Consider the following 13,074-nt stretch of genomic DNA (forward strand, 5'->3'; position numbering starts at 1 on the left):
TACTTTTTACACATGACTTACCACCCCAACTTATTAGGTATTTTCAGTTGTTCCAAGTTTCCTTCCAGTCTCTACCAATAGGCACATATATTTATAAAAAGTATTGTAACAGTAATGAATATGCAACTTTCTGTATGCCACTTTGATTCACCCACTTAAAATAATTGAAAAACTGTTTTCTTGCATGACTACATTGTCTTTCTTTTAGTGACTTATCACATGTTATATAAAGCGAACATACCATAATGAATTTAACCACACTTACTTTGTAATTTGAGGAACTTTAATCAACATGTTATGACTGATAATATTCTACACCTAAGGAAAGAAGTCATAATGAAAACTTTCAGATAGAGAAGTTATTTAGATAGTGTAAACAGGTGAAATAATAAATATCCTTCCAAACAATCATACCAAAATGAATGTTTTATTGGAATAAGGCTAAACAAGAAGTGAATTTGTATTTGGAATTTTTTTTTGTTTGCATAAAGACCATATTTTCCCATTTGTGTTTACACTGTAATGAACCATTGTAGAAGGGTGCATTCCACATCAATGTGCTCTGCAGGGTGCACTGCAGAGAAGCAATAGGGTGTAGTGAAAAGCATGTGGGTTTTGGAATCAAATGGACTTGAACTGCTGTGCTCTGAAATGTCATGTTCTGCAAAAAAAGACTTGTGCAAGAATGCTCATAACAGTTTTATTTTTAATAGCAAAAAATTGGCAACAGCCCAGATGTCCATCAATAGAAAAAAGAATAGACTGCGGTATATTCACCCATATAACACTGTTCAGCAATAAACAAAATGAACTACTAATATACATAAAAACACAGATGGATATAAAAACTACGCTCAGCGAAAGACGCCTTACACAAGGCTGCATTCTCTATGGTTCCATTATATGAATGAAGGTTTAGAAGAAGCAAAGGTAATCTATGTGGAAAAATATCAGAAAATTGGTTGCTTCTGGAGCTTTTTTTGTCTCAAGAAAAAGAACCTAAACAAGTATTGAACTCTATTTAATAATATGCATTCTGAAGTATTTCAGCTTACTTTGATATGTATAAAAACTAATATGGATCGAAAGATGGATGGAAGAATTACTATATATAGAGGTGAATGAGCAAACATGGTAAAATGTTGAGTGTAGGTTTTCCTGTGGGATTCAAAATTTTATAATTCAACACTGGAAAATTTTTTGATCTTGGAAATGTTTCATAAGTTTCTTGGTTTCAATTTCTGCAAAATGGAAGGAACAGTATTTACTTCACAAGGTTGTAGTGAAGCTTTTAAAAAATTGCCATGAAAATAGGCATGCTGTATGGTAGATGTTTACGTGCTCTGTGAATCTGCTTGTCTTCTCTTTCATCCCTTCTTCCCTGCTGTGCCAGTTTATAAGTCAGGATAGGTGTTTTTGGATTTGGTAGCATTGCCTATGAGCAGTAGTCTAAAGTGGTATGTAGCAAAAGTATTGGGGTTATGAAGAACGAACTGTCTGCTGTCTGCTGATTATGTATTCCTTGAGTGGAGGAACAGATTTTAATGATGGAAGTGGCTCAAACTCCAGAGAAGAGGGATAGCCTGTGGTTATACTTGGTCTAAAGGAATTGGCAGAAAGCAGAGAGGAAGGACAAAATGTTATAGGCAATCATTATATGGATTTTCACATTTAAAAACTAAATAGTTATTTAGCTCACTAAAAGCTCTATTTGTGAGCACTCATTTATCTAACAAATATTTATTAAGTGTCTACTTCATGCCTGGCTTTGTGCTAGGAGCTGGATGAATGTGCAAGATAGAAATAGGTGCCTGCCCTCTTGGAGCATACATTCTAGTATTGCTAAAGTTTATTGGATTTACAGGGATCAGTCTGTTAGCCAGCAAATACTATTTGCTGAGTGCCAGACATGTAGAATACTATAATAGAGTAAACAAACATAGTCCATACTCTCACAGAGTTTGCAATCTAGTAGAAAAGACAGATTTAATCGAATCACTGCATGTAACTGTATTAAATACACTACAGTGTACAAAAGACTGGGAAGGAGAAGTACAAGGTTCTTAACAGAATTGAGGCAGAGTTTCTCCCCTCTAGTCTGGGTGAAAAAAATTTTCTCCCCTAAACTTTTCTCTGAGTTAAGAGATTGAGGTAAGTACAAACAGAGCTTGAGACAGCCAGTGGTCCAGGTCAGATCACCAGCGGAATAAAGAACAGAATTAGGAGCACCAGGAGGTGATGTTGTCAGCTGCATTGCTGAGCATTCTTTTTGAATCCTAGTTGGCTTACTATGTCTGTGGATCTCCTGTACGGTTTGGCTACACAAAACAGAGTGAGAACTGTTGGACTGCTTTTAACCATAGTAAAGTTTTTTGGAATTAGTTTTGTCTTCTGCCTAGTCAAGCACTATAGCAAACACTCAAATACTCCCATGGGGCCAAGAAGCTGCTAGAGACACAGGTCGTGGGATAATGAAACAAAGCAATGATACAACTAATCCATTGCAAGAACATTTTACCCTTAATGAGGTCATTGGTTCTGAGCAGAAAGAAGTGAGAAGCCAAGAGAATATAGAGAACTTATGGGAAGCATATGTGTCTCACAGATAGAAATTGGGACTCCTATATAATTGTAACGTACCCTGGGAACTAATAAAATGAGTTGCTTCAAACCATCATTGCATTACACATTCTTTAGTGGGGACACTGATGTGTGGGATTCTGAACTTCTTACCCTCTTAATCAGAAGGGGCCTGGATTATGCCTGGAGGACTTTCATTTTCCAGCACTATCAGCAGACATACAACGGGTACATAATAAATAATAGTTGAATTATTATAGGTTTGTTTCCATTTGCTACCTGTTTCCCTGAAACATAAGAAAAATATATAATTATCTAGTGATGAGCAAAGGAAATGTACAAATAAGTGAATTGAGAGCTTTGCGGTGATTCAGCTAAAATGTTGAAAGGAAGTAACAAAAATTTAGCTTCTGCTTATACAAGCACAAATTTGTTTTCCTGTCCAGAGAAATGCCTAGGACTAAAAGCCATATTTCATGGCATCTTCTTAAAGTCAGGTAGGTCTGAAAGTGTAGGAAGCCAAGAAAATCAGAAAAGGACAAGGCTGGGAAGTTAGAATATAGGAGAGTTACAGTTTTAGACTTCCTGGATTCATAATCTCAGCTCTACCACTGATAAGCTGTGAGACTGTAGGCAAGTTACCCAACCTCCATTTCCTCTTCTATAATGTTGGTACCTGCTCAAAGTTATCATTTGAGTTATTGCGCTTAGCACAATTTCTGGCACATAAGTGTTCCATACATGTTAGTTTTTATTCCAAATGATTTTTAAGATGATCTCAATTTCCTCTATAAGGTGGCTTTTTTTTTAAAAAAAAAAATAAACATGATTTGTTGAATGAATAACTGAGGGTAAATGTCATAACCCTGTAAGATTTTTTAAATAAATATGTTCACAAATCAGAAAAAGATCCTCTCACGCCCTGATTTTGTTTGAGATTACATCACCACCACACCCACACAATGGGTCACTTAGTCTGGTCTCTCTTAGTGGGGAGTATCCTCCTCCTACCTAGGCAAACATGGAATCTAATAGAAGATTCAGTGTTAATTTGTCTCTTAAAGACAATTCTGCATTAAAAAATGGATTACTTTGCTATAACCTCAGCATATAAAAAGTCTAAAGAATCTGCGCATTCCGACTTTGTGTATTCTTGATCTCAGGCTGTGATTTATCTGACAGGCCTTGGAGAGAAAGATACAGGCATTTACCTAGATGAAAATCAGGTTGAAACAATAAAGGTATTTTATGCTTTGTGCAAGCTGGTAAATACCATGACTTTTGGAATAACAGTCTTGCTGAAAAATTGACACACTTTTCCTTCTGGTATGTCTTTGCATAAATTGTTCCTCTTTCTTCAAGATTAACTGATACCATCTGCGAGTATTCTATCCCCACTCTCAGCTTGCATTTAAATCTGCATGTTTCTTTTCTATGCCTCTTTTCAAAGGTGCTAGAGTACAAGAGCTACCCTTAGCTAATGGCCAAACACTCCGTCTGAGCTCCCTTTCTTTTAACCCCTTGCTTCCAACTCTGCATCTAAAGGCAAAAACAATCCTCTGACTCAAGGCCCTCCCCCTGCCTGTGATAGGCTGCTTGGAATAGCAACAGCCTGTGTCACCGAAAAGGGCAAAGCCTTCGGAAATAGAAACAAAGTTGGTCACAAATCACATTAGCTTTGCCCGAAGTTTTTCCCCACACTCTTCTCTAGCATGCTATTATGGGGAAAGTGACCACTCCTGGGAGCGGGGGTGGCCGGGGCTGTTCGGTGGCAGGGGAGCGGCTGTAACTTCTACGTGACCATGGTACCTGTTGAAAACACGGAGGGCCCCAATCTGCTGAACCAGAAGGGGACAGCCGTGGAGACGGAGGGCAGCTACCGAGCCAGCGGCAGCCGGCATCCTCCCTGGGCGAGAGGTAAAGTGAGCCTGCGGTGCTCGGGTGACCGCAGAGAAGCAAGCTGTACTCATCTCCCGAGTGTACTGTCTCCTGAGTCTGAGTGTGTGTGTGTGTGTGTGTGTGTGTGTGCGCGCGCGCGCGTGTGGGCGCCCTGGATGCGTGGAGAGAAGGGGACAGGGTCTGGTGGGACGTGGGATAGCTCTGAGCTGTAATGTTGTGAAGGTTGAAGTCTTGGTGGAACCTTATGTGCCAAGAAAATACAGGTTACACATTCACCACCGGTATGATGGGTCCCCTTAATCGTGTTTACATAATACTATGTATGAATCTTTTTCATATTGGAACGGTCCACCGGCAAAGATAGTCTCATTTGTAAACACACACAGGCACACGCATGCCCACACTTTTTCATTTATTGTCACAAATGGACACCGTGTAACCAGTTGACATTATAACCACTGTTTTGAAAATCAGTATTTTAAACAGGCTTCATAAAATTATTAGTTATGTAATCAATGAGAACACAAACTTCCTTTTTAAATTCCCAGCACGTTTGTGATGAATTTGAGCGTTATTCAGAGCCTGAAACGCTTGCTTTGCTGTGTTCTGCCTTCTTTTGAAACTGGCCTTGCAAACTGGGGTATGTTTGCTGTGTTGTTCTTCTGAAGGTGAAATCTGGAAAAGTTTTAATTCATTTAAGCCATCTTTGATAAATCAGAGGCTGGTCTTCACTTCCACATTTACAATTCCCACAAATACATTGTACACTTTTTGCTGCCTCTTCCTGTTCATTTAGTTTGTGCTGAAAGGAATCGAAAGTAATTGTAATATGAAATGACAACAAACACAGATAATCTTCTCTTTCCTACTACTTTCCTCAGCTCTGTGTTCTTAATCAGATATTACATTCCCAAGCAGCATATAGAAATTTCATGCAAAATCCAATACATTAAACGATACAAAAGACATCTGCCTTTCTCTTGGGAATGGTCCTAATACTGACGTTTGCCTTGTGGGTTTGTCTGATCCTGAGGAAGTGAACCTGTGACCTCTAACATCGAGGCATAAAGCGGCCCTCTTCAGGCATGGAGGAGCCCTCCATCTTCCATGTCCTGATCTCAGTCTTCTCTTGCTTTCACACTTCTCGTCAAGAATGAGGCTGGGCGTGGTGGCTCATGCCTGTAATCCCAGCACTTTGGGAGGCCGAGGTGGGCAGATCACCTAAGGCCAGGAGTTCAAGACAAGCCTGGCCAGCAGAGTGGAAACCCTGTCTCTACTAAAAATACAGAAAAATAAAAAAATTAGCTGGGCATAGTGGCACATGCCTGTAATCTCGGGAGGCTGAGGTATAAGAATCGCTTGGAAGTTACAGTGAGCTGAGATCACGACACTGCACTCCAGCCTGGGTGACAGAGCGAAACTCTGTCTAAAATAATAATAATAAAAGAATATCTGAGGTCATCTTTCAATATGGCCTGCCGTCTCTTATGCAGAGGTACCCTTTTCCCTAAGTGTTTGCTACTCATTGGCCCACAAGTTCCCTCAGAGCAGGGAAACATATTTGGAGATAGAGGGAAAGAGTTGCAAAGTTCTTTTCTCCAAATTCCTGGAAAGATGAGCTGCAGTGTAGACAGCAGAGCAAGCTGAGGTGGTGATGTTAACAAAAAGACTCCCTAAATAGAGTCAGTGATAATGTCACAAAGAAGATTAAAAGAAACTGCCTAGGAAGTCCTTTTGTAGTAACCATTAAAAATGGACTGTTTATTTTGATACGGCTTTGAAGGTACAATGTGCTCTTAATAGCTTATATTGTACAAATTCACAATTATCCAGAAGAAAGATAATGTGTATTTACATTTGCAATAGTTGGTTACATGCACAAAATTCAACTTAAAGTGCAGCTGTTTTCGTTGTTGTAAAGAAATAATAAATGAATAAGTACCATAAATTATCTTTCAAACTTAATTTTAAATTAACTTTCATTATGTAGAAGAGAAAGCCTAAATGTTTCCTTAAAATGTCTGATGAATACAACTTCGATTTGTGCTATATATAATATGCATTTAGATGAATGCAAACCTTTTATTTCCTACTTTTGTAAATTTTCTTAACTTATCTTAAATGTCTTTTGGCACCCGAAAGCAATTATACACACATATGTATAAGTGAATGCATAGTGCAGACTTGCTGTATGGTTTTCATAAGTTACTCAAAGTCTCCATTCATTAATACTGGGATGGTATCTTCATCTATTTTATGAAGGTGTTGAGATTTAATGAGATCATATTTGTCAAATACTCCTTTTGGCTTCTTTGTATTTTCAACTTCTATAGTTGCTTTCATCTGAGAAATTCAGAGTTATTTAAATTATGCTCAACAATGATCATAATATGTCTGCATTTGAAGGTACCAAGCTTTTCTATCTTCCTAGATGGAAAAATCAAAGCACAAAGAGGAATGAGTTATATAACTCAGGACAAGGTAATTAAATCATGTGAGATACTGAAAAACAAAGCAAAACCAACCCCCTAAGGTCTGCAGTTGAACTCCCTTGATGCTACTGTGCACAGTGAAAAATTTTGGCAGGTCTTTCTTGACTAACCCTCTTTAACTGAAAAGAATGCTTTGTTCCAGTGACTAGAAGCTAATGAACTTAATTCATTTTCAATAAGCTATGACTCAAAGTGGTTACATTTTTAGTAAATGTTTTCAGCTTTCATGGACATGTTCCAATTCATCTTACTATAGGGCAGGATTAAGCTCAGTTTGAAATTCTTGTGCCTAGAGTTGACAATAGATATAAGTGAAGTGAGATACTAGATGGATGGAGCAACTCACACAAGGGAAACCTGAGGTCAGAAGATGTGTGATTGACCCAAGGTCACACAGAGGATGGTGCAGAACTGACCCTGGTGGCCTCTGGCCCAGGAGATTCAATACTGACTTCTTCAGCTCCCAGGTTTCCCTTATTTCATGATCCAAACAATTGGCTGTGGAGAGTCCTCTTAAGTTTCCCTTCACCCCCATCTGCCCAAAGGTTCAGAAACCGAGAACAATATTTACCATGTGAGTACAGGTTGTCAGCACTGCAGAACTCTCTGGCAATGGGACCCAGAACATGAAGAACAGGACTCATGAACCCAGCTGAAAGGACTGTCCTTCATCCCCTCTGAAGATGCCCCAGTCTGAAATTTAAGAAATACACACTTCTGCTCAGCAGATGGGTATTCTAAGGCAGTTGTTCTGAAACATTTTTAAAGCTGTGAACTCCTTTTTCCTAAATGGAAGCTGGGCAGGTGGTGAGTATGTAAGATGTAACTCTAACTATGTTCCTGCTGAGTGCTGGTCTCCCGAGTTTAGCTTAAACTGGGCCCCCTGGAATTTCATCCAGCCAGGCTTTCTCAGGCTTTGTCAGTCAGCTCTAGGGGAAGTCAACTTGTAAAAGAGATGGAGACTTGGAAACAAACTCATCCTCAGGGAAGAGAAAGTCAAGCCAACCAGCTTGAGCAGAGGTCAGAACTTTGGTTGTGAGAAGACAGATTCTAGAAAGAGGCCAGTTACCTTGGGCAGACCCAGGCGTGTCAGAGTTTTTGATGCTGGGCCATTCCCATTTTTCCACACTTCCTATATATTAAAAAAAAAAAAAATCAAGCATCAAAACCCGTGACAAAAATTATAGTGCTTTAAAAACATATGTATTTAACAAGTCAATATCTGACAACAATGGTTGTGTCTACTGTGATACGCATTTCCAAGGAAATAACAGGTGTTTTTTTGTTTTTGTGTTTTTTCTCAGACGGAGTCTCGCTCTGTCACCCAGGCTGGAGTAAGGTGGCGTGATCTCAGCTCACTGCAACCTCCGCCTCCCGGTTTCAAGTGATTCTCATGCCTCAGCATCTTAAGTAGCTAGCTACTTTTTGTATTTTTAGTAGAGATGGGGTTACCATGCTGGCCAGGCTGGTCTCCAACTCCTCACCTCAGGTGATCCTCCTACCTTGGCCTCCCAAAGTGCTGGGATTACAGGTGTGCTCCACAGTGCCTGGCTGGATATGACAGGATTTTTAGACATGTTCATTTATGGAGGTCATTATGGAGGACCACTTGCTCTTCTGTGTGGTCACGAGACCAGATCTAAACATAAACATCTCCCTTTCAGAGTCAGCGTATCTCTGTAACTGTACATTTAAACTCACTTGGAAATCACATCAAAAGTCTAGATTTGAGGCTTTTCACCACTCTGAGCATTGGGTAAATGGCTCCTCTGGGATCTCCTGGGAAGGGAAAAGGCTGTCAGCATGGTGGGAGATGTTTCTCTGCAAACTCTGGGTGCTATGCGTCATACGCAGCAGTGGTCCTGCTCCTCTTTAAGGACGTGTCACCCAGAGAGAGCAGAGAAGTTGCCACAGACCCCCTCCCAGGCTCTGAAGCAGCAGCAGACACATGCTGCAGGAAGCCTGCCCTGCCAGGGCCTGGCAGACCCAGATCAAGCCATCCTGAGAGCAGCCGGCCAAGCGGTGGAGCCCACGTGAGCAGGCTGAGATTAGGTGGTGCACACCAGCATGCCTGAACCAGTTTTTACAGCCATTCTGATAGGTCGGTGCCTCTGTTCTAGTTGTTAAATATTCTCAACATCACCTTTCCCTCTGTCAGATTACCAACAGTTGCTGAGGCAGCTGAGAGCCCAGGAATAGGCCTGATGGTAGCTGATAGGAATATGAGCCCACAGGGTATCTTCCTTGTGAATTCTCAAGAGGGTGGTCTTTAGTGGTCTAGGGCTTACACTAGTTCGTAGAGACAGAACTCAAAATATACTGAATCTACCTTGGAGCAGCCGAAGGGAGCTGAGATTTGCATGTGTATACAAAAGATGAATCCGCCAATTTTAAAATGCAATTTTTAATTGCTGCTGTAGGTATGTAAGATTTTATTATTCATTCAAGAATAGCTCATCTTTGAATCATGGTTTCATAGGGAGCATTTTCTCTGTACTATCTAGCCTTTGGGTTAAAAAAGTTCTGAGAGCTCTAAAAGGCCCTCCACCACTATGCAACAGTTGAAACAGTTATTTACTCAGTGTATGAGCAAAAACGAGTTATATAAGATTTTTAAATTGAGTAGAGTTAGAGCTCCTTCATTCAGTTTTTTTTTTTTCATGAACAGTTTCCCCCAGAAGGATGAGTTATTGAAAAAATTAATGCAATGGAAGCCACTTAAAAGATACCAAGTTATGGTGATAAGAAAGGAAAAGTTGGAACTGGCTCCTTCCCAAGAGGCTATTTGACCAAATATCAAATGTGGATGATTTCTCATCCCTTCTTCCCTTCGAAAGTACTCAATCTCAGTTAACGTCACTGAACGTGACATCCCCAAAATAATTCCCAGCTGAAACTGAGTCAAGAATATTACCATTAGAGTAAATCATAAATTCAAATGTTTTTTCTGTATTATTTTGTTTTGTCTTTGCACACTGGTATCATTTTTCTTCCCATGTTATAGCACACTTACTTATTCATTTGCTAAATGACTATGCCTCAGTAATATACTAATCATTCCTTTTTAAAATTTAAGACAGAGTTTTGCTCTGTCACCCAGGCTGAAGTGCAGCCTCAGCTCACCGCAACCTCTGCCTCCGGGGTTCAAGCAGTTTTCATGCCTCAGCCACCCAAGAAGCTGAGATTACAGGCACTCACCACCACACGTGGCTAATTTCTGTAAATACATTTTTTAGTAGAGACAGGGTTTCACCATGTTGCCTAGGCTGGTCTCAAACTCCTGGCTTCAAGCAATTCACCCGCCTCAGCCTCCCAAAGTGCTGGGATTATAGGCGTGAGGCACCGCTGCCCACCTAATTATTCTAAACTACTTAGTAGAAATAATAATAAGACTAAAATAATTTACTACGTCATTCTAGTTTTAGGAGATTTCATTATTTTTGAACAATGATTTATTTCATACTGTTTTGCCAAAATTCCATGTAGAAAAATGCTATTCTTTGTTTGACTTTCAGGAATATATTTTTTAAGTAAAGCAAGTGTAATTTAATTTTAAACTGTTGAATTGTGATTGCCTTGGAAGTAGCTGTTTCTCAGACAACTCATGACTCAGGTCTGCCTGGCATCCCTGGGCTCTGGAACTGTTAGCAGTGTCCATTACTATTTTATACAAAATGTCTTGCTCCCACACACATCTCCACACTTCATGGAAGTCAGCGTTGGGAGTTATGTGTAATGCTAATTAAAAAGCCATGACAGCTCAGCTTCAGATGTGCAAAGTTTTTAAGAAAAGGGGAAACGGAAGTTGTAATTAGGGTCAATTTGTGTGGTGAGAGCGCATCCTCACACTAATGAAATGTTTTATTTATATTGGGAAACTAAGCTGCAGAAACCTTCATGCAAAATCACAGGAGGAATTTTTCATGCTGCAAGCCCAATGATGTAGGTACTGCCAATTTTGAAAGCAAAGGAAATTCAAGAATTTATGAAAGACACAATTGTTATGCTGGAAATAAGGTATTATTTTATTTCTGTTGCTATCAGTAAAAGACTGTTTCAAAGCTTTACCTCTGTATTATGAAGATTTTACTTCTAGATTCAGATTAAAGGAACTTTTGTCGAATGATTCTTGTGGGCCAAGTGGTTCTATGACTGTAATCCCTTCTTTACAACAACCCAATGAGGCACCCCAGTTCACAGATAAGGAAACTGAGGCTAAGAACGACAGCCAACATTTGCCAATCACTTATTACCAGGTACCAGGGACTCTTCTCTCTCATTCATTCTTATAACTCTACGGAGGAGGTAATATTATTATCTTTATCTTGTGAATGAGGACACAGAGAGACACAAACCTTAAGGGACTTGTCAAAGTCTAGCCGGTAACTAATTAGGTCTCTGATTCCACACTGTCCTTCACCTTTAAGCCCAGGTTCCTCCTGGAAAGAAGCAAAGGGACTTGTCCTGGGTAACACAGATATTAGAGGACAGCACAGTGATCTAAACCTCGCTTTCCTAAATCCAGTCCAGGTTTGCTCTCTTGACCAATATTACCAGCCAGCACTGCTGTTTCTACTTTCCGATCTGTGAATTTGGGTTCCAGTTACACTCATTTCAGGACTTGTTTGCATTCTATTTTAGTTAATTCCCTAATTTTTTATGTAACTTGTATTTTTCTATAAGATTATATGTTTCTGGATAAAATATGTATTTCATGCACCTATCAGAGCTCTGAGCTGACTGACAGTGCTTGGAAAGTTCTGTGCAATTCATAATAGGCTGGAATCATGCCTTTTTCTCTGTATTTCAAGCCTACGCATGAGGGATCATGTCCATGCGGCACAAGTACCACCTTCTAGTGCCATTAAATCCAGATGTAACCTAGGAAACATCTCAACACAATGCTGCCAGCAACCACGAAGGCTGATTGCAGTAGCCATCAGACGAAACTTGCCTGCCAGACAGTGCTGGCACATAGTACATGCTTAATTGTTGAAGGAGTTAATGAGTAAAGAAGCGATTGCTGAACTAAAGAGCATTTTACTTCTGCAAATACATATTGAGTACCTACTACATGAGAGGCACAGTGCTGGATGCTTCAGGGTTAAAAAAAATGTATCTAAGACATTATTCTCTTTTTTTGAGACCGAGTTTCACTCTTGTTGTCCAGGCTGGAGTGCAGTGGCACTATCTCGGCTCACTGCAACCTTCTCCTCCTGGGTTCAAGCGATTCTCTTGCCTCAGCTCCTGAGTAGCTGGGATTACAGATGCCTGCCACCACATCCTGCTAATTTTTGTATTTTTAGTAGAGATGGGGTTTTATCATGTTGGCCAGGCTGGTCTCAAACTTGTGACCTCAAGTGATCCACCCACCTCAGCCTCCCAAAGTGTTGGGATTACAGGCGTGAGCCACCATGCCCAACCTATTATTCTTGTCTGTAGGTTTTACCAACTTATCAAAAAGATAAAAATAGAAATAACTGCGAGATAACCATTCAGCAAATACTGAGTGGGTAGTAGGAATCAGATATGATGCCAGGCCCTGGAGTCTGGTGATAAATGAAAGGCATCCTCACAGCGTGGATGCTTATTGCCAAATAGCAGAGAGAGATGAGGGATCAGGAATCCTTTGATGGAGGAGATGGCTTGATATTGTAGATAATACTATGATAGCAAAGGGGGAAGTTCAGCCAGTGCCTGAAGACTCCCGGAAGACAGGATGGCTAAGTTGAGCCGAGCATGTATAACTGAGGCCAGTAGTTTTACAGAGCATTCTAAGGAGGGAAAATAGCTTGAACATGTTTAGAGAGAGAGAATGGCACATTCAGGGAGCTTCACATATTTCGGAATTCTGGGAGCACAGAGTTCAAAGCAGGAAAAGAGAATGACAAAGGAATCTGAAGCTGGCAGCAGGCACAGCTTCCTTAGCTTAAAAAGGATGTCACAAAACCTTTGTGAACTAAATACCATGAAAGCAGGAATTCTTGGGAAGGAGACCATATTAATTTAGAGAAATCAAGAAAATTTCTTTTCTTTTTTTTTTTTTTTTGAGATAGAGTCTCACTCTGTCACTGGGCTGGAGTGCAGTGGCATGATCTCGGCT

General features: G+C 40.1%; 1 protein-coding gene across 1 annotated transcript in view; it reads left to right on the forward strand.

Moving 5' to 3' along the window:
* The first annotated feature begins 4,194 nt into the window (after positions 1 to 4,194).
* SLC2A12 (solute carrier family 2 (facilitated glucose transporter), member 12) overlaps positions 4,195 to 13,074 on the forward strand; it is a 64,945-nt gene continuing 56,065 nt past the window's right edge. The window contains exon 1 of the mRNA XM_011962131.1: positions 4,195 to 4,497. Coding sequence (XP_011817521.1) covers positions 4,383 to 4,497 — 115 coding nt within the window. The 5' untranslated portion in view covers positions 4,195 to 4,382. The remainder of the gene's footprint in view (positions 4,498 to 13,074) is intronic.

The sequence above is a fragment of the Colobus angolensis genome, unplaced genomic scaffold (assembly GCF_000951035.1).
Source record: "Colobus angolensis palliatus isolate OR3802 unplaced genomic scaffold, Cang.pa_1.0 Scaffold58, whole genome shotgun sequence".
Taxonomy (NCBI): domain Eukaryota; kingdom Metazoa; phylum Chordata; class Mammalia; order Primates; family Cercopithecidae; genus Colobus; species Colobus angolensis.